This window comes from Perognathus longimembris, chromosome 3, assembly GCF_023159225.1.
Source record: "Perognathus longimembris pacificus isolate PPM17 chromosome 3, ASM2315922v1, whole genome shotgun sequence".
Taxonomy (NCBI): domain Eukaryota; kingdom Metazoa; phylum Chordata; class Mammalia; order Rodentia; family Heteromyidae; genus Perognathus; species Perognathus longimembris.
The window spans coordinates 42,697,679-42,720,410 of NC_063163.1; the positions used below are offsets into that span (position 1 = coordinate 42,697,679).

At 40.7% G+C, this 22,732-nt stretch overlaps 1 protein-coding gene across 6 annotated transcripts in view; it reads right to left on the minus strand.

Annotated features, from left to right (window-relative positions):
• Nucleotides 1-18,358, minus strand: part of Rcbtb2 (RCC1 and BTB domain containing protein 2) — a 36,199-nt gene extending 17,841 nt beyond the window's left edge. For 2 of the 6 annotated variants that reach the window (XM_048341378.1, XM_048341375.1), the window contains exons 1-8: nt 18,241-18,358; nt 14,778-14,840; nt 9,035-9,190; nt 8,669-8,819; nt 6,618-6,784; nt 5,941-6,099; nt 5,686-5,793; nt 2,360-2,502 (exon numbers count right to left, since the gene is read on the minus strand). In XM_048341378.1, the coding sequence (XP_048197335.1) occupies nt 2,360-2,502; nt 5,686-5,793; nt 5,941-6,099; nt 6,618-6,784; nt 8,669-8,819; nt 9,035-9,190; nt 14,778-14,819 (926 nt within the window). In that variant the 5' untranslated portion in view covers nt 14,820-14,840; nt 18,241-18,358. Of the gene's footprint in view, nt 1-2,359; nt 2,503-5,685; nt 5,794-5,940; nt 6,100-6,617; nt 6,785-8,668; nt 8,820-9,034; nt 9,191-13,607; nt 13,667-14,777; nt 14,841-16,458; nt 16,568-17,697; nt 17,892-18,240 lie in introns of those variants that run through there. The other 4 variants (XM_048341380.1, XM_048341377.1, XM_048341379.1 and 1 more) reach the window with 4 other exon arrangements.
• Between the last annotated feature and the right edge of the window lie 4,374 nt (nt 18,359-22,732).

Consider the following 22,732-nt stretch of genomic DNA (forward strand, 5'->3'; position numbering starts at 1 on the left):
GATACTACCTCAAAAAAAAAAAAGAAAGAAAGGAAGGAAGGAAGGAAGGAAGGAAGGAAGGAAGGGAAGGAAGGAAGGAAGGAAGGAAGGAAGGAAGGAAGGAAGGAAGGAAGGAAGGAAGGAAGGAAGGAAGGAAGGAAGACAAAAAAAAAAGGAAGAGAATAGAAAAAGAAAAAAAGGGGGCTGGAGGCATGGCTTAAGTAGATCACCTAAGGAGGCTTTAAGTCCAATACCCAGCACAGACACACACAGACACACACGGACACACACAAACACACACAGACACACAGACACACACACAGACACACACACACACACACAGGCCACGGAAACTCTCGAAATCCCCAACTTGGTACTCATGTCATTGTCATTCCCCGCTTCCCTGCTTCCTGTTCTTTCTCGCACAAGCTGTCTGTCCCTACATGAACTGATCAGAAGACCTAGACCAGTGCTCTACACCGGGGACCAGTAGACAACATGAGCAAATCCCAAAAGTGGGGGTGGAGTAGTGACAACAGACACCAACTCAGGGATAGGAAACTAAGATTGTTAAGTGTGAATGCACCATAAAAAGTTGCAAAGTGCCATATAAATCATTGCTTTGATGTCCATTCTGTCTTGATTTGATTCTTCAACACTCTATTGTGAAGACTAAAAACTAAGTGTCCCGCTAACTGCACTGGTGTGGTAATTCAAAGCTTCAAGACTGTTCTGTGTCCTTCCTGAGTAGCTCTGAATACCTTTGCAAAACAAGCAACCCACAGTTTTGCAGGCATCCCTAAGCCATTTCCTGCTTCTGCTGTCCTCCTGATCGCTAATCTTAAAGCCTTAAGGGTCTAATTCTAAGACTTTTGGTGGAAAAAAAGCAACAACAACAACTTATTTTTAGGATCTATTCGGTAAAAGTTAAATATAGTTCACCAAGTTCACAACAGGCAAATGAAAACTGAGGTGGCTAAGACATGACAATTTGGTTCTTTACTTTTATTGTTACATACTCTGGTAGGAAAAAGAAATCTTTTTTAAAAAGAGGGTATAAATGCTAGTTAATCAATATATATATTATACATATATATATATATATATATATATTTATTTTGTGCTGGCCCTGAGGCTTGAACTCAGGGCCTAGGAGCTGCCCTGAGTTTTTGTGCTTAAGGCTGGCAATCTGTCACTTAAGCCACAACTATACTTCCAGCTTTTTGGTAGTTAATTAGAGATAAGAGTCTCATAGACTTTCTTGCCTGTTCTGGCTTTGAACCACAATCCTCAGATCTCAGCTTCAGCTTCCTGAGTAGCTAGGATTAGAGATTTGAGTCACTGGTGCCCAGTTTTGCACAGGTATTTCAAATGAAATACAATAAAAGTTAATATGTGAAATATAAATAAGAACTGTAGTATTAGTTTCTATAATGACTACAACCCTAGTTTTAAAAGAAAAAATAATATAAAATGTTTTTAGTTCCTACCACTGTGTCCTGAAATGATGAGTGAAGTGGTAGGGATATGGCTCAAGTGGTAGAACTCTCGCCTAGAATGCTCAAGGACTTGGGTTCAATCCCTCATAGAGAGAGGGACAAAGAAAGAAAGAGAGGAGGGGGAGAAAGCAAGAGAGGGAGAAAGAAAGAGAAGAAGGGTAAGGAGAAGGAGAGAGGAAACAGAAGGAAAGAAAAGAGGGAGGGAAGGAAGGAAGAAGGAAGGCGAGAGAACAAAATAAAGAATAAAAGAAAAGAAAAAAAGACAAGTGAGAAGGCAATATGGCTGTTCTTATGAAATCCAGTAGATTTTCAAAAATAATAGGATTATCTAGAAACTACTTCCATGTGTAAATTACTTAACACAACCCTGTACACCAGAAAAGGAAGCATATTTTGCTCTTTCTCACAGCAATAGCTTGAGAGTCAAAGTACTGAAATAATGCTTCACCTCCAACTGGAAAATTTTATAAGTAGTTGAGGACTGTCATAAGAAGTGAGGACTGGCTTCACATCCCACCGAAGGCATCTTCATTTTCCCAAGCTACCAAAGACAGATCTTAAAGATATCAACTTCCCTTTTAGTATGAAAATCTCCAAAGAGGAAAAAAAGGGTAATTTGTAATATGAATGTGGAATGGCTGATGTGGGCTTAGTCATTGCAGTTCACATAATGGAGGTTAGCTATTAAGAGGAATAGTGAAATGAAGACATTTAACATACAACCAACCTCCCTAACCATTCCCCATCAACTTTAAACAAGGAATACTCTGGCTAGATAGTCTAGTGCTAACAGTAAATTTCCCACAATTCTTTGTTGTTAATTCTGGGTCTTCTTTAACCACTATAGCACACTGGGGTAAGTTTAAAAATGCACACATTACCTGTCCTTCTCCACAACGACAGGGGTAGGATAGGACTGGTTACTTTTATTGCCAGTGCCCAACTGGCCATAAGAATTTGCACCCCAAGCGTACACTTGACCTTCATCTGTTAATACTAATGTGTGTGCATACCCACAAGCAACCTGCGGAGACAAAAAACAAATCCTTTCAGGCTTACAAATGAAAAGAAACATTTCACTATTTCCAGAAAGTAGATTAAGAATCAAAGCTGAACAGAAGGAGGAGACAGCCTGGCCATAAAAAATCATTAAGCTAACCAATACCCTTAGGCCCCAGGAGAGGCTTAGAACTTCAGGAAAGACCTGTCAGAGTCCTTCTGACTTCTCAGCCTGGGTCACTGGCTCTCCTGAGGCATGCATTATACTCCAGGAAACTCAGAGTTGAGAGCTGAATGTAAGAAAGAGATACCTTTTTTCTGACTGTTAACATAAATACGTTCAATATGGAAAATGGGGATGACTATATATATTCAAGTATTCTCAACATTGAGGTTTGGGTTTTTCTTCTATTTATGTACAGATATAGAGTTGCACCCACACATTTTTTAATGATACTGTCTATTCAGTTCTCCATCTTCTTTCTTTTTATCATCACATGAGGCATTCTCTCTCCTCTGTCATTATTCTTTATAAACATCTTGTCATACAGACTTGGCATAAGTAATCTTATTATTAACACATTGTTTGCTTAGTAAATTATACTATATGTACTGCTTTTGAAGAATCCATTTTTAATAATTATTAATGAATATTAACTGTACATATTAATGGGCTTCAATTTGACTATTATCTAGTTCTGTAAGAGATGTTCTCTTGTTCTTAGGACAGTTTTCTAGGAGCAGAATTATAAGTCATAGGGAATAAATTTTTTAAGTTTCTTGATACATACTGCTGAAGATTCTCCAGGAAAGGTTGTCACAATTCATAGTCCCAAAGCTTTGTATAAGAACATTCTAAATAAAACTAACTCACAAAAATCAGTAGCTTTTCTGTATGGCAACTATGAGAAGAGCAAGACTGAAATCAGGAAAGCAATTTCATTTGTAATAGCCTAAAAAAAAAAACCCTAGAATTAACCAAAGATGAAAATCATAAAAACCTGAAAAAAAAAATTAAAGCAGATTTAAGGAAGTGGAAAAACTCCCAAGAAAGATTAACATCGTGAAAATGGCAATACTGCCCAAAAGCTGTCTACAAATTCAATGCAATACCCATTAAAATCCCAAAAGTATTCTTCAACAATACAGAATAAGCAATCCAAAAGTTCATATGGAATAACAGAAGACCCCAAATATAAAAAATAATCCTTAACAGTAAAAACAGTGCTGGAAGAATATCAACAACAGATGTCAAACTCTATTATAAAGCTACAGTAATAAAAAACAGTTGGTACTGGCATAAGAATAGGCCTGAGGACCAATAGAATGGAAGATTCAGAAATGAGCCCACAGACCTATAGCCACCTAATATTTGATAAGGGAGCCAAAAACACAAGATAGAAGAAAGACAGCCTCTTCAACAAATGGTGCTGGCAGAATTAGCTATCCACTTACAGAAAACTGAAGTTAGATGCTTATAGTATCACCCTGTACCAGAATCAATTCCAAATGGATCAAAGATCTCAATGTAAGACAAGATACCCTGAGAATATTGCAGGAAGAGATAGGAGAAACACTAGGGCTCCTAGGCATGGGTTGAAACTTCCAAAATCACAACAAATCAAAGAAAGACTAGCTAAATGGCACTATATCAAACTGAAGAGTTTCTGCATAGGAACGGACATCACTAGCAAGAGAAACAGAAAGCCCATAGAATGGAAGAAGATTTTTTACTAACCATGCACCAGACAAAAGCCTCATATCTAAAGTATACTCAGAGCAAAAAAAATTAAGCCTCCCAAACCCTCAGAGAAACAACAACCCAATTAATAAATGGACTAAAGACTTAAAGAGAGACTTCTCCAAAGAAGAAATAAGAATGGCCAATAGACGTGTGAGGAGATGCTCCACACCTCTGGCCATAAAAAATGCATATCAAAACAACATTGAGATTCCACCAATGGCCATTATCAAGAAAACTAACAATAACAGATGCTGGGGATGTAGCCAAAGGAGAACACTACTATACTGTTGGTGGGAATGTAAACTTGTTCAACCACTCTGGAAAGCAGTATAGAGGTTCCTCAAAAGACTAAACATAGAGCTCCTCTATGACCCAGCAATACTACTTCTGGGCATCTATCCAATTGACCACAAACCAGGCTACACTAAAGCTACCAGCATGACCATTTTCATTGTAGCATTGTTTACCATAGCCAAGATATGGAATCAACACAAATGCGCCTTAATGGATGAATGAATCAAGAAAATGTGGAATATATACACAATGGACTCCTATGCTTCCATCAGAAAGAATGCCATTGCCTCCTTCACAAGGAACTGGAAAGACTTGGAAAAAAACCATACTAAGTGAAGTAAACCAGACCCAAAGAAACATAGGCTGCATGGTTTTCCTCACTTGTAATAACTAGAATGTTTCTACAAATCTACAAGTAAGCCTAAATGGATAGCAAAAGACAAATAATTATACCTGGACATGATTAATTAAACAGCATTCTACTCACACAAAGTAAAAACAAAGGAGGATGTTCTTAGGAGAGGATCTCAAGGGCTCAACAACTATGTGCATGAGATCATATAAAATGATGCTTGTCAAAATGAGCTCCACGAAATGGAAGAAGTTCTGAACTTTTATTATACTGTTTGTGGTTCTCTTTTTTTCCTTCTTTCTTTTTATCTTTAGTTTATTCCCTTCTGTTGCTGTTTTGGATTTCTGTAACCCTTTGTCTTGTATATAAGTTTATCTGATTTGGGGAGGTGAAAAGGAAGCACAGAAATGGCAGGACAAAGGGCAAACCAATTCAGTAATGAAACCCACTAGACACTATGTTGGAAATGAACTATACAACTTGGGGTGGAGGGAAGTTGGGAGGGGAAAAATTGGGAATGAGGGAGGGGGTGACACTGTTCAAAAGGAAATGTGCTCATTACCTGACTCATGTAACTGCAACCCCTCTGTACATCATCTTTACGATGAAATTCTTAAAAATTAAAAAAAGAGTACCCTAGAAACTGAATGTCTCCAAACATTCATTCAGGTACAGAGAGCTTTAATCTCAACTTCAACAAAGACATTCAACCAGCTCAACTAGAACACTATGTGTTGTTGTTGTTGTTTTTTTAACACATTGGTATCTTCATCATTAAAGACTTTCAAACACTGCACACAAGCCAAGGCTGGACCTACCTGCTGAACGTGAATACCCTGCAGCGCAGCCACTCGACAGGGGGTTGGTTGGTTGCCACTGCTGCCCAATCCCAGCTGCCCATTCCCACTGTACCCCCAGACATAGACCTAGGGAGAGATAAGAAGCCCAGGATTTATGAAAGACAAACAGCAATTCCATTGTTTGAGAAACATGTCATGCTCATACAACAGAGATGTGGCAAAGATAACACAAAGAAGAAAAAAGCAGAACAAACTGCAAAATGACCTGCCTACCTCCCCAGTGTCCGCAACGGCCATTGAACACATCTGTCCACACGCAATGTTCACCACAATTTTGTTCTGCAAGCAACCAGTGACTCTTCGAGGGATGGGCTGATTCACCGTTGACCCAGAGCCTACCTGCCCAGAGTTATTATAACCCCAGGCAAACACCTATTGAAAGCAAAGTTTGATATATGAAAAACAGAGTCTCTCCTCTAGACAATGAATGTTCTTCTTAAGATGTTTCCGAGATAGCCACTCTCACAGCACTGGTTGAAAAGTTTCTGTAAGTTATTCTCTCAGAGTGCATTGGTATGTAACATGAGGTTATTGATAATATCTAGTCAGACAATGATATTACTACTTAAGTACCAATTACACAAAAGTATTTACTTTGCCTCAGCAGTATTTTTCAACATTTCAGGATTTCCTTTTTCCTCAATAACCTCTTCAGCATAGCAATATAGAATGAATGATATATTAATTTTGCAATGATAAAAACTACTTACTATAATCAGGTAGACTTTATCATATAAACACCATGACTGTGACTTGCTATCAAGAATAGGGCTGAATTTGAGCAACGTGGTTATTTTAATCAAATAGTCCTATTTCCAGGACTACTAGCAGAATCTATAGAAGATAACAGAAAAAATGAAAAAAGAGAGATTTATGTTAACTGCACTCACCTCTCCATCAGAAGTTAGGACCAAAGAATGGTAAGACCCGCAGGCAACTTCAATCACCTGCTTGTTTGACAAGTTAGTGGAGATATGACAGGGCACTAAACCATGGTTCGTTGTTCCATTGCCCAACTGGCTATAAGCATTGTGACCCCAGGTAAAGACTTCTCCTTCTGAAAATAAGAGAAAGTAACCACTTTCAAAATGTTTGTTTCATCATATGAACACATACATTGCACGGCTTCCACAAATGGTAACATAGTTACTGTTTACAAATAATTAAAAGCACTTTTGTAATCAGTGTCTAATTTATATTAAATTCTAATATCTGATGTTTAGTAGTCAGTTCTTTGGGTCCACTGCTTCTATTGGTTCTCATTTGTTTAAAAAAAAAAAAAAAAGAAGAAGCTACAGGAGGCCATTGGTTTAGACTAGGCCCAACAAACCAAACCAAAAGTCACTCCTGTTGAATTTCCACATCACCAAGCAGAAACTAAGTTGTTTATTTGGTCTTTTGAGAATTAAGAGAGGAAGACAGACTCAAGTCGCCCAACAGGCCAGTTTCAGCAAGCAGATAATAAAGTTCTCTCTGGTTTAATCCTTACAAGGAAAATAACTTTTAAAAGATCAGCCTGCTCTCTTCTCTTTGTTTCCTCCTGTCTTCAGTCCTACTCAATCTATAAAACCAACCTCCTCTGCTCAGGTTATCATAATGCTCATTCTGTTTTATGTAATATAGTATTGTGTGATTATAGTATCACAAAGAAAAGTCAATTAAAATCTTCAAGAAACTAAACTTGTGACTTTATCTTTTTATATACTCTATGCCTATTTGGATTATGTGTTGCTTATAATCACTGAAGAGTTATTTGTGATGATTTTCCCCCAGGTCTTTAGTGGAACAGCCTTCCTCTAGAAATGATCTCCACTAATTTCCATCATACCTTTAAGGTACGCCTAGTCCAGAACTGCTAATAAATTCAAGTTTGAGGTTTCTAGGGCCATTAAGTCTAATAAAAATGAACCTAATTCATGGATAAAATCTCAGAGAAAAAGTTTCTTTCTTTCTCTCTCCCCTTCTTCTGTCTCCACGATCCAAATACTGAGATTATAGATATGCCCAGCTGGGGGTATCATTTCCCTGTTTTTTCTTCCCTACTTTGTTTAAATAAAAGTTTTCCTGTTCAGTTCCTAAGAGGTGGCTAACCCTTTTCCAGAGGAAGCCTTTTCCTAGTAAGCCTACTTGAGAGCTTCCCTACTATTCCATTAGGCAGGACCTTGTCCGGTGTCCCTTCACCTCCTGGGTGCATCCAACCACAGCTTGGCTCAGGCTGATAGGCAGGCACCTTGACAGCAACACAGTAACAAATTCTCCTATGCACTCTTATTTGACACTTCCTCTTAAATTTGATCTCACAGTTCCTTTCTGTCTTGCGAGGGCTTTATGAGATAAAATAAAATGATCTAGAACTTTGGTTGTTTTCGGTGAAGAGGGGGTATGAAAAGTCTCCACCTGCTATTACTGGCAACACCAAAACCTTAGAACTTTTTCCCTCCACCCTGGAACTTTTAACTCTAAGATGTAATTTAATTTTAATTTTATAGTCTTCATAAAACAGCCTTAAGAATGTTTAATTTCATATTTAGTTCAACAACCTCAAAATGCTAAGTTAATGGGGATGGCCAGAATCAACATTTAGTCACTCAGTTCATGAGTCAGAAATCTAAAGTTCAAAATGCAGTCATCCCATGGTCCAACGTGAGTATAATGTTTTCACACAGTAATTTCACTCACAAAGGGAAGAGGAACACACATGCAGCATTGGTATTCCTACATCTAAAATGCCAACACTTCCTATCTTCCATCTGCTACATTATCTTAGTCTGATCTTGAAATATATTGTGATCTCCATCTTTTCCCAGGCATGGTCAAGTTCATAGAACAGAACCAGTAACTCTCTCCCAATCAGAAAGTTGCTCTTGATTTCAGAGCCGTTCTCATCTTGTTCCTCAGCCAATAAAGCAATGGCTCCAGTTCTCTGTGGAGTTGCTGTTACCTGCTGTTGCCAGGACAATGTGTGGGCCACTTCCATAGCTGAGGCAGGCAATCTTTTTGCCACTTAAGGAATCCAGTCTCCGAGGTTCGATGGTACTCTGGATGTCACCTAAACCCAGACAGCCACTGCAGTTGGTGCCAAGCACAAAAATCTATGGGAAAATTGCTGTCAGTTCAAGTTGGTCAATATCTGATGAGCCAAGAACGACCACAAACAAGGGCAGTCTTCCTATGCAAACTGCTTCAGAGAGAATAAGTACAAATTGACTTTCCATGCTTTAAACAAATAAACAAACATACTTCTTTGTCCTCAATTGAACACATCCATGACTAAATATATGGGGTGGCTGGATGTTTTTCAAGTTACCTCATCATTTATTGTGGTGTATAAAGCTTCGTTGCCAGCAGTGCCAAAGACACAAGCCTGATGAATTAACTGCAGTTCTTCCTCAGAACAAAGGGAAAAAATTGGCCACTTTCCCACATCTAACATCTTCAATGATGAGAGAGTTGCCTGTACTGGCTGAAAAGGAAAAAAGAGAATAGTAATTAAATAAATAAAATTTCTTGGTCCCTTTACTTCTGCAGAGGGGGACTAAAATCCTAAGAAGGAGCAAGTCCTAGTCATTTTGTGTCTGTTGCTGAGAGCCCCTCAAGCTGCCTCAGGAAGGTTCTTCCAGCTAGCAGGCGCCAGAGGCCCAGATGGATTCAGATCTCATCTATTCATTTTCTTCAATGACACAGGAATCGCCCAGGACTGGACCTTAGGGAGCTGAATGGTCAACAAGTACTTTAAATATTGGCTGTGTTTTCAATGTAGCCATGGAAACGAGCCTTGGTTTTAAAAAAAAAAAAAAAGGCAAGAAAACACTGAGGGAGAGAAGGAGGGAAGGAAGGAGGGCTACTTGGCTGCCTCAATCCTAATAGAACAAGCACGGGGTGGGGGGTGGGGGAGAAAAGGTGTCCCTAAGCACCTGATGTTCAGTGTGAGGAATAGCTGGCTTTCCTCCCTGCTCACCCTCAGATTTGGGGTTGTTTAGAAGAAACATTTAGTTTGCTAGTGCAGCTGCAACTAAGTATGGTAAGCAGGTGGCTTAAACAACAGATTTATTATCCCACAGTTCTGGAGACCCAGGGTACAAAATCAGCTAGTTTTGCTCCTTCTGAGAGTGGTAGGAAAAAGATCTATTCTGGGCTCCACCTCTGAGCTTGCTGATGGCTGCCTTCTCCTTAGGTCTGCTCTCACCATCTACCCTGGACATGTATGTGTCCAAATTTCTCCTTTTTAAAAGACAGCAGTCAGACCAGACTAGGGCCCACCCTAGTGATTTCTTTCATCTTAACTAATGTAATTACACCTGCCATGATTCCATTTCATGTTGAAGTACTGGGCAGTTAGGACTTGGACACACAAAATTTGAATGGTTACAGTAGGCCCATAATAGCATATATTATTGTCTCAAAAAAGTCTTTATCTGACACTGGACACATTTTTATTTACATATTTTTGACTTGTAAAATGTTTGAATAGTACAGCAAGATGCAAAAACAGCCAATATACCATGCTGATACCTGCTGTCTAATGGCAGGTTTGCTCAGTTCACATGACAACATGTTTGATTTAATGGAGCAAAAATTATCTGGCCATATGCATCAGCTACTAATTAAACCTTATTAGAAATGAGTTCTGATATAGACTAGTGGGCCAGACACTTGTTTTCTAGAAAAGAACATTTGCCCTTTCCATGTCAGAAATCACTTGAGGAGGTCTGAGAACACAAGAGAACAAGACCTCACTTGCAAAGTGCATGCCACTGCTTACAAGGTGCCCCCCTCCTTATTATTCAGCATTCTTCTGAGGCTACCTTCACCGGCTCCTAGAACATAGTTCACAAGGACAGAAAGACTCAGTTTCTTTTACCACCATGCCATTGATCTCTTGCATGGGGTTACATGGATGATAAATACTGGTTAAATGAACAAATAAATGTTCAGCTAAATGGCTCTACTTCCACATTCACAGCCTACCTTCTAGTCCTACCTTCTGTGACTCACATAGCCTGGCACCTCCATCCTCTGCTCTGACTCCCAATGGTCCCCATTTCTACTTCTTAAGTTACATCATCAGACACTATCACTAAATTTCTAATTGTTGAAGCTCCTTAAGGTCATAGCCAACAGTCCTATGCTTAAATATAAAGTGAGTGCACTGTAAAACTTAGTAGGCTCAAGTATCCCTTGCATAAAGTGGCAAAATATCTGGCCTACATTAACTGCAATTATTTCCAGATTGTTAAAAATTGTCCTCAAAGACAATGTAAATACTATGTCAACAGTTGATATACTAGTTGCTATAGTATATGACTAGGGAATAATGACACACAAAAAAAAAAAACCATAAGCACCACAGGCCAAACCACACAGCACACAAATGACTTGAAGCAAACATGATCATACATGAATGCTGGAGAGACTGAGGGTCTGCAAAGTTCTGGAAGGCTACAGGAGGTTGTGCTCACACATTTCATTCATATGGATTCAGTGGTCTACAGCAAATTGAAGCTCTGCTTTTGGGAATGTTCTGGAACATATTTTCAAAGTACAACTGGTTGAATCTGTATGTGCAGAAGTGGTGGGTAAAGAGAACCAACTGTATAGCTTTGTCAAGGTCTCTGTCTTTTCTGAATAATGTTCATGGAACTACTAAACTGGTGTCTGAAAAGAAATCTAAATAACATTTTGTTGTGGAGAAAAATTGAAGGAGCAGAGAGTGGTGGGCTATAGTGGGTTGGATAGTGCCCCATTGATCAAAAATTCATATCCACCTAGAACATTAGAATGGGGTTTTATCGGGAAATCAGCTCTTAGGCAGAGCTAGGGAATTAAGAGGAAGTTATATTGGAGTAGAGTGGGCCCTAAAACCATAGCTGTGTCCATTTAAGAGGAGAGGCATGCTGAGACACACAGGAGAAAAGATCAAGTGTACTGGAGACAAGAGTGATGCATTTGTACATTAAGAAACAACACAGAGGGCTGGAGATATGGCCTAGTGGCAAGAGTGCCTGCCTCATATACATGAGGCCCTGGGTTCGATTCCCCAGCACCACATATACAGAAAGTGGCCAGAAGTGGCGCTGTGGCTCAAGTGGCAGAGTGCTAGCCTTAAGCGAAAGGAAGACAGGGACAGTGCTCAGGCCCTGAGTCCAAGCCCAGGACTGGCAAAAAAAAAAAAAAAAAAAAAAAAAGGGGCTGGGGATATAGCCTAGTGGCAAGAGTGCCTGCCTCGGATACACAAGGCCCTAGGTTCGATTCCCCAGCACCACATATACAGAAAACGGCCAGAAGTGGCGCTGTGGCTCAAGTGGCAGAGTGCTAGCCTTGAGCGGGAAGAAGCCAGGGACAGTGCTCAGGCCCGGAGTCCAAGGCCCAGGACTGGCCAAAAAAAAAAAAAAAGAAACAACACAGAGGGGCTGGGAATGTGGCTTAGTGGTAGAGTGCTTGTCTAGCATGTATGAAGCCCTGGGTTCGATTCCTCAGCATCACATAAACAGAAAAAGCGCCAGAAGTGGCACTGTGGCTCGAGAGGTAGAGTAACTAGCCTTGAGCAAAAAGAAGCCAGGGCCAGTGCCTCAGGCCCTGAGTCCCAGCCCCAGGACTGGCAAAAAAAAAAAAAAAACACCCAAAAAACAAAAAACCAACTAAACAAAATAAGAAACAACACAGACTACTGGGAACCACCAGCAGCAACTAGGAGATTCTTTCCTATTCAGAAAGCACAGCCTGAGCCTTAATTTCAGACTTCTAGCCTCCAGAACTGTGAGAGAAAAAATTTCTGTTGTATTAAGATGTCTGGGTTTTTTTTGTTTGTTTGTTTGTTTGTTTGTTTTGGCCAGTCCTGGGCCTTGGACTCAGGGCCTAAGCACTGTCCCTGGCTTCTTCCCGCTCAAGGCTAGCACTCTGCCACTTGAGCCACAGCGCCGCTTCTGGCCGTTTTCTGTATATGTGGTGCTGGGGAATCGAACCTAGGGCCTCGTGTATCCGAGGCAGGCACTCTTGCCACTAGGCTATATCCCCAGCCCAAGATGATCATTTATTGCAGCAGCTCTAGGAAACTCACACAGAGGCTAAGCAGCTCCTTCTTGTAAATAGTGCTGCTTGTTAGTGGCAGAGATCCTGACGCCACATGCCCCCGCTGTGCCACAGAATAAGACCCTGTGCCAGGGATCATGTCTTATTATCTTGTAGGCAGCAGAAACAGTTGGTTTTCCTCTTTAGGTTTGTTTCTGCAATTACTTTGAATTATCAGAGCCCTTTACAGAAGAGTTTCAAAGGACTATCTCTTTGCAGGATAACCTTAACTTTGAAATTTAAAAAAAAATTTCACATACATAGGAAACTACAATTATATGAAAGTAGGTTCTCAATTTTATTATATGTACATTTCAGGAACATAAAACCTTTACATAATGATATTATGTTAATCTAGAAATCCAATTTTATTTTTAAAAGAAAGAATGAAAAAAGAGAGGAGAGAAAGAAAGGAAGGGAGGAAGGGAGGAAGGGAGGGAGGGAGGGAGGGAGGGAAGATAGTAGATAACTGGGTGCTAGTGGCTCATGTCTATAATCGTAATTCCTTAGGAGGCAGAGCTCTAGAGGATTGAGGTTTAAGGTCAGCCCGGGAAGAAAACTATATGATACTCCATCTCCAAAAATAACCAGAAAAAAGCAGGGCTGGATACATGGCTCAGATGACAGAGCACTAGTGAGCAAGCTCGCTGAGCAAGGTAAAGCCCCTAAAATTCAAAAGCCAGTATGGACAACAGCCCTGTGAAACACTGTTTACTGAAAGAAAAGCAATTTGCCCAAGGCCACTAGACAGAGAAGGGAAGATCAGGTTACATTTAAAATTGTAGTCTAAGTTCCTACTTTAAATTACCTACCTTCTTCTTATCATGAAGCAATCTTATTTTCTAAGAAGTCTGCTTTTTATTGTTTCCTTCTGTAAATTTCAAGAACAAAGTTTGGAATTGGCATTAACTATCTAATATAGATAATGTATGATGTAATAAAGTAATTTCACTGCTGATTCTGTTCATCTCTTTACCTTATGAAATCTGGATTTAAAATTTTTCTGCTAATGTTTTAAAAGTCATTCCAGTTCTACCATTATTTTCCCAGCTACTTTTGGACATTCCTTCAATGACTCAGACACAGGCACTTCAAGTCAGCCCATGGTAATGCTGTAGATGGGTTTCAAAAGCTTTTGTAGGGGCTGGGAATATGGCCTAGTGGTAGACTGCTTGCCTTGTATAAATGAGGCCCTGGGTTCAACTCCTCAGCACCACATAAACTGACAAAGCCAGAACTGGCACTGCGGCTCACGTGATAGAGTGCTAGCCTTGAGCAAAAAAAAAAACAAAAACAAAAACAGGGACAGTGCTCAGGCCCTGAGTTCAAGCCTCAGAACTGGCAAAAAAAAATAAAAAGCACTTTTGTATATTAGATTAGCTTTGCATAATTCCTTACATTTCTTATTGAATATTCACTGTGTTTTATTGAAGTGAAAAACTGACACAAAAAGTGACTGTTAATATTAAGCTGTTTAATGGTGATGAGCAGGTATATGGTAAATTAGTAATATGATGGGGATCACTAGGCATACCAAGTGTGAAATTTTTAATATCATTTGGCTGCTGACTGGACTTAAAACTAGTTGACTGTAATGTTCACATATGATGGAAAGGAAAAAAATTAAAGGATATCTGCAATGAACGTATCTTCTAAGATTACATATTTTAATCTTTGAGAAAGTAATAAATGTTGTTCAACTCAAGAACTTTTTTGCAGGACAGAACCATGTATAAGCAGAGGCCTGTCTTTCATGCCCAGCTCATCCCCACCCTGGGAGTCCTCTCTCTTCCCCTCAGATGGTAACAGCTACCTATTGCCCCTTTAACATACTACATCCTGTGGCATCTCATTCAGTACATGAGAGTGCCACAAAGACAGACACTAACTTTCTGGTTCTCATACCAGTGGCCAATGGATATTTGGTGAAGTATCATTCATGCGACAGAACACACATGCTGTCAGGGCATGCTTTTTCTAACCTGGCCACTTTCTCCATAGAAAAGGGGATGTTCTTCTTCCATATGCCGTCAGTCCTGTGTGTCCTGAGGGAAAAGTACGAGGTAAAATCAAGATCCCGTATATCAGATGACACGGAATAGGTCAAAATTCTTTCACTTCTAGATGAGGTGCAATGTTGCACACCTGTAGTCTCTCCACAGAGAGGCTGAGGTAGACTGCTTGAGGCAAAAGATAGAGAGAAGATGAAAGGATGAATGAATGAATATGCCTTTGTTTCCTGGACTTTAACAACAAAAGTTTGAAACCACAGTCATCAAGTATGGAGCAAAAACACTAAAAGTTCTTATCTCAGTAATCATCTCCACAAACACTCTGCCACCAAGTGCAAGTGACAGCAGGTGCTGGAATGACAGGTGCAGCACTCTGGAAAGATATGCAGCATGTGTGCACCGCGGTTAAATTCTTACCAGTTATCTATCCTATCTCTCTGTCTGTCTATCTATTCAACAACATATATATATATATATGCACACATTATCTATCCTGAATATACATTCAACAAGATAGGTTAACCATACATATATAGAGAGATATATATACACACAAGATAGATAACTGGTATGTATATATCCATATATGAGTGTACATGATATATATTATATAGTAATATGTATTACACTTGTGTATATACACATGTATTATAGGCGTGTATATATAGGTGTGTATATATTATACACACATATATGTTCTATTTATATATTTTGTATTTATATATACATATATAATATATACATGCATATATATGTGTGTGTGTATCCTTCCAAAGCAATTTAGTAAAACAGTATCTAATGATACTTTTTTCTAATCTATTATATAGGGTCTTATTTACTTAAATACAATCATGCTTCAAGTACTGACCCCAGAAGAGTTTATCAGCTATTCAGTACAGTAGTTAGAACCTTATAGCTGATAAACCTTAAATTTATCTTTGCAGTGGTGGGAAACATCTGGCCCAAGGGCAGTATAAAGTCCTCAAAGCCATTTGGTACATACAAGGCAGACACATATGTTCCTCATATGTTTCTTGTGACTGCCCTTAGCATGTCAGTCTGTATTGATAATTGTGAAAGACATTATAAATATACAAATACATTGGGAAGAAATACCATAACGGGCATTGACAGATAAAGGTTCTCCACTCCTGCTTCAGGGTTACCCATTTTGTTTAAAATTGCAACTTACATCTGCACTCCCAATCCTTTCTGTACCTTTTCATATTTTCATGGTACTTATAATTTTCTGAGAAAGAAATCTGGATCGTTTATCATTTTTCACAAAAATGGAAGTTTCAGAGGAATCTTTGAAATGACTCACAAGCACCTAATACAAAATGTTGAATGAATCTATTGCACAAAATTTCTCTGGAGTAAGCTGGAGTCCAATTTCATTTATACCATTAACAAATATCTTCCAAGCTTTGATTATGGGTAGCACCAGGGACCACATGATAAAAATCATACAGTGACCAGGTGCTACAGAATTCAAAGATAAGAAGTGGTACTAATAGGACACTGGTTATTTCAGATGGAGCAGCCCCTTCTCTGAGGTGATCACAACTGTTTGGAAAACTTAAATAGAATGCCTTGTCAATGAAAACTTGGGTGCCGGTAAAAAAGTGAACTTTGGACAAGGAAAAAATACCTTATGCACATGCCCTGGGGTGAAGGTCCTCTAGGCATGTCCAATCACAGCAATAAAGCCAGAATGTGGGAGTGGCATGTGCAAGAATGTGCCATTGCCTTCCCTGCAACTTAACACATATTAAAGAAAAGATTACATTTCACCTGGAATATTCAGATTCTCCAAGTAGCTTTTCTATTCCAGCTTCCAAATATCAGTACACGTGAAAGCTCAACAGCTTCCCTTCCCATAGCTTAGCATGCTCCTTTCCTAAGTAACACTAGGCCCATCTAGTAAGGGCAGTAAATAATCAGCCTCCACCCCACTTTTCCTTGAGACAGCATTCCTTTAGGGCAATTACGACCATATATGGCAACAAGACCCCCTTGGAGTGATCTTCAGGCCTGGGCAGTTGCAGGACCCCTTATCTACCATTTGGGCAGCAGCCATAAATCCTAGGCCGCCATGATGAAGCCCTGGTCCGGATGTCCACACTGGGGTCCTTGCCCTGCCACTAAGACCTCCTAGGTTATATAAGTCACCTCAGACAATAAATGGCACGTCTTCTCACTTCTTCTCCCTGGTAAGACAAGGGGTCTTGCCTGCCCCTTTGCTGGCAATAAACCTTTTCCTTTGTTCTTTTGTACCTGGATGTCTACATGGTTTCTGGCAATGTCTAATATATTCTAGCAACATGCATGCCACAGAACACCTCAAGACACAGTCATCAAATTGCTAGAAGCTCCAGGTTTCATGAAACTGACTTAAAACTGCCCCAATAAGGAGTTAAAGCCAAGCGGACCCAAATACAACAAAGATGCAAAGCTAGAGGGCTCAATAAACAGACTGTCACTTTAGAGTCTAGAGAACAGTTTAACTTTCCAAAACACTGAAAACTCAAACCGCTCGCGTTGGGCTCCGACCTAACGGTTAAGTAGCCAGGCGCAGCGCAAAGCAACTCCACAAGGGTTTGTTACCATCCTCTACTCTAGCTGCCATACCTTACGTCATTCTGCAAAGAACAAAAAAAAAAAAAAAAAAAAAGAGCCAATGATCCACTCTGAACTCGCTTTCGAACTCAGGCAGAAAGTTCTAGGCCGGCCCAGGCGGAGAATTCCTATGGTTTCCCCAAGACTGCAACCCTCTACTTCCGGCCTGAGCCGCGCAGTAGCTTCCGGCTTAAGCTGCGCACCTCCGCATTCCGACACACCGACATCGCCCAGGGAAGCAACCCCCGTACCCCCGCATTAATCCGCTCACATCGGAACCCAAGGCTTGAAACACAAATTGCCAATGAGTTCGCGGGCCAGCTCGAGGCGCAGGAGCTAGTGGCGGGGCGACAGAAGTGACAACCCTGGCAGTCCGCACAGGACGTGAAAGCAGAAGCAGCAACTTTCACAGAAACCAAGGCCCCGGAGATTCCAAGCACTCCAGGCTCACGCGTGCGCAGTGCGGCCTGGGCGCCATGCCAGAGAAGGGGGTGTAGCCTCCCAAGCACACACGCAAGCTTCGACCGCCGCCTCACGCTTGCGCAGTACTGCCCTGATCGGGCAGGCGCTGGGTGTCACGAGCCGTGCACTCAGCTCCCTCCACCACTCCCGCCCCGCCAGCCGGCTTGCGCATGCGCAGCGACGCTAGGCCCTCAGTTCCTCAGCCGCTCGGGCCCCGGGGGAACCCCTTCGGCTGAGGTGGAGGCGTTCTGGGAGAGGTGGCCCGTAGTGAGGAACCCGAGGACCGGGCAGGCTTAGGCTTGGCGTTCAGCACCTCCCTTCAGCCTCCCACGCCATCCCTCCATCTACGTACCTCCGGCTCCCGCCGGAGCCGCGTCCGCTCCGCCTTCAGGGTTGCCGTGATGCACGGTCTGGGCCCAGCGCCACGACGGCTTGGCGCCTCCCCCTGCTCGCAGCGGCCGGGCCCGGGCTAGTTGGGCGGCGGGCGGCGACGGAGCGGAGCGCAGGGTGGGGGCTGCGCGTTGCCCCTCCCCTCCCCCACTCTTCCTCCCGGGACTCCGAGCGCCCAGTCTCCACGTGGGGTCCCCGCCGCGCCCGCCCGCCCGCCTCTCTCCGGGCCTGTCCCCCACGCATGGGACGCACCGAAGGATGTTCCCGTTAGGTCTGACGTTAAAGCTTGCCTCCATTTGGGGCTGGTTTTCGTGTTTGCTGTGAGAGAGGGCCTGACGTCATTCTGCGTGGCGATCACCCAGTTTCCCCAGCTCCACTCGCTGACTCGGCCCTCGTGCTGTGTTCTCGGCCGCCTCATCAAAAGTCAGTCTTTACCAAGAAGGAAATGTCCTTACTGCGACCACGTGGATACACCGGGACTGGGAGGACTTGGAGTCATCTCCTTGATTGCATGTGAAATCTTAAAAACCTCGAAGGAGGGCTGGGAATATGGCCTAGTGGTAAAGTGCTCGCCTCTTATACATGAAGCCCTGGGTTCAATTCCTCAGCACCACATATATAGAAAAAGCCAGAAGTGGTGCTGCGCCTCAAATGGTAGCCTTGAGCAAAAAGAAGCCAGGGACAGTGCTGAGTTCAAGCTCCAGGACTGGCAAAAAATAATAACAAAACCTCGAAGGAAGAGGAGGAGAATGGTGGATAGCAAAGCCTGCAGCTTGGGGGGAAAACAGGGAGGTAAGGTGCAAAATGTCTGGCTGAGAGGAGCAGGTACAGAAGGGCTATGGTGAATAAGAATAGCCATGTATTGTATTTGCTAAGGGAACTAGGTGTCAACTGTTGTGGGGGTTTTGTTATTTTTTAGACAGACTCCCTTTTCAACCCAGGCTCCTGCCTCAGTCTCCAGCTCTGTCCCTCCACCCCATCACATAGTAATGCCCCAAGAAAGTAAGGTAATGCTTATGTTAATTGGCTTGATTGGGCCTGCCCACAGTGTATACATGTCAAAACATGTCATATGCTACAAAAAATAATTGTGCCAGCTAAACTTTTTTAAGTAGTAATTTCCTACCAGTTTGGTTGGTCTGGCTTTTTATAGTACATTTTTATCTCAATCCTTAGGATAACCTACACTTTAAGTAATCTTGATTGTTTTGAAGACACTTCTTGTAACCTTCCTAGTATCCTGTAACTAGTAAGAGGTGGAACTGATGCAACTTCATGCTCCGGACCCTTTTCAAGGGAAACAGGACAAATAATAAAAGGCCTTGGCAATGCAACAAGGTGTATCTCAGGATCTCACATAGGATTTTGGTGTTGGGTGCCGTAATTCCCTCCCCTTTGAGCAGACTCACAAAAGGGAGCCTGGAGGAGACAATGCATTTGAGAAAAAAAATGTAGGAGTTAATAAGGCTAGATATAGAAGTTGGGAAAGAATGTAAAATTGGCCAATTAATAGTTTCTGAGCCTCAAGTTTTTTGGTTGGGGGGGGCAGTTCTGAAGCTTGAAGTCAGGGCCTTATAAAGTCTTGAATTTTTTTGTGTGTGACAATGCTGTACCACATGAGCCACACCTTCACTGCTGGTTAATTGGGGATAAGAGTCTCATTAACTTTTCTGCCCAGAATGACTTAACTTCAGTCCTTAGATCTCAACCTCCTGAGTATGATTATGGATGTGTGCGTGTCACTCTGCTGTGGTAGCACACTGTCCTTTGGCAGTGTTTGTTGCACAATGGTATACACTGGCAGTGACACTTGGGTCAGGAAATGTCTCCTGTCCTGGAGACATTTTTAACTTCCATCTTCAGCTTTTCCTTCCTGCACATCAAAGAGCATGGCAGGCACAATGTTAGCTCAATTACTCACAGCACTGGCGTAAATGCTCTTTTGCATTTGCAACTGCTTCAGGTCAGTGTTCTGCTCTAAATTGCCCTTTCCCATCATTGAAGAGGATTGAGGATGAAGTGTTGGTAAATAAGAAGTTTCATGACACACTATGGTTCTAAGTCATATTGGTATCCAAAGCATACTAGGATAGCCTAATTTAGTTTTAACATTAGAACTTAGGTCCAATCTTCAACTTGTAGTAGGGCTCATTTGTCCTGTTCTGTTTTCCTATGTATGTAATTCAATTGGGGCAGCAACAGAACTAGGTCAAGAGCAGGATTCAGGTTATACTGGTTTTCCTGATCAGATATCACATTAATTGTTCTCACTTGTGACCTGAATTAAATAAACTTTAGATTTTTTTTGGAACTAAGAATAACTGAAGAAAATTTTAGAAATAATAATAGAGTTTAGGGATATGGCCAGTTACAAAAACAATAAACAAAAAGATCAATGAGGAAAACTAGAAATCTGAGAGATAAAAGAAGACAAATTGAAGAAGCATACTTTGTTTTTACATAAGATGATACAACAGTGTAAGAAGTACAAACCTAATGTAATGCCAATAAAAATTATCCCAGTGATTTTACCTAAGTAATATCAAAATCAAATGGAAAGCATAGTTTGATAGAGAAAGACAATTTGGCTTTATAGATTACACTTGCCCTTTAACTTAAATAACCTCACCTCTGGGAATTTGCAAATTGGAAAAAATGTGGAAGAATGGTTATCACAACATTGTGTATTATTGTGATACATGGTGGCTAAGTACATTCAGGCTATCATAATGAAATATCTTAGACTGGGTAATTAATGTATAAACAACAGAAATGTATTGATCACATTTATGGAGGCCAGCAAAGGCCAAAGTGAGGGCATCAATGAAGATGATATTTGGTAAACTCATGCTCTGTGCTTCATTGTTGGCATCTTTTTGCTTTGTACTTACAAAGGAAGGAGTGAGCAGTGTCCTAATATTACTACAGTAGGTATTAGGTTCCAATATATGAACAGGGATGAACAGTAGGGAGTTTGAATATTCACATTCTAGCACATGGGAATAATAATACATATAATAGTATATAACATAATAATACATATAGCAAACTACATGAGTAAATTAAGGAATAGCAACCACTATTGGTAACTTGCCAAAAAGTCATCCTTTTTCTTTTTATTGAGGACAATTTATATATTATATATGTATATATACACACATATGTACGTATGCATGTGTATACATGCATATATAAATATATACACATGCATGTATATACATTATACATGCTAATTACTAAGACTTCATGTACCCATTCACTTCAACAATCAAGAATTTGTGAATCTTGTTTTATTAATACTTTCAGTCTAGCACCATATTGAAGCATCTCCTTTTACTTAAATATTTTCATGAGTGTCACACAGTGAGAGGAGAGGAACAAAGGCTCAATTGCCTATGTGCATCCAGACATATAAAATAATATTGTCAAAACAAACTCCAGGAAATGGGAACCAGAAGTTTTTTCTTTTCTTTTTGTCTTGTTTGGTAGTTTACCTGTCTTTGGGAGGGTAATTGGAGGTACACAGATATGGAGTGACAAAGGGTAAAAAATGCAGCAGTGGTACTCACTAGATACTATGTTGAAAATGAACTACGCAACTTGTGGGTGGGGATGAGGGAAAGACAGGGAGTGAGGAAAGGGGTGACATTATCCAAAAAGAAATGTGCTTTTTACCTGACTTACATAACTGTAACCCCTCTGTACATCACCTTTATAATAACAATAAAATTAAATATTTTCATGAATGCTTCTAACACAAGACTTTAAAAAAGAGAATATTCTTACCATACCTAAAAAAAGCTAATGCTACTTCCTTGATGATGTAATATTCAGTCTGGATTTTCAAGTACCTCATAAATATAATTTTTCCTTAATATTTTGGGTGACTTGAAATTCAAATAAAGCTTGCACATGTCCGTTGGTTTATATTGCTCTAAAGTTCCTTTTAGTCTGTAGATTTTTTTCCTTCAACCTTTTATTTTGTTCTCTTGAAATTTATTAATTACAGAATCCAGGTTACAAGCCAGGCACCAGTGGCTGACGCCTGTAATCCTAGCTGATCAGGAGTCTGAGATCCAGGGATCACAATTGGAAGCCAGCCTAGGCAGAAAAGGTCCCTGGGACTCTTCTGTCCAATAAATTATTCAGAAAAAGCCAGAAGTGGTACTGTGGCTCAAGTGGTAGAGCCCTAGCCTTTAGCACAAAGAGGCTCAGGGACAGTGCCCAGGCCCTGAGTTCAAGCCCTAGAATCATTATTTTTAAAAGAAGAACTAAAATTACTTCGCATCTATATTTTCTGAAATCTAATTTTCCTGAATACACATTCCATGTTTCTCATTGGATATACAGTCTTGATTCAATTCTTTTTTTTCAAGATGACTTCTTATATTGTCTTCAATCTTTCCATCAAAGGCATATAAGTTGGATTGCTCTGTTCTATGACGTTGATAATT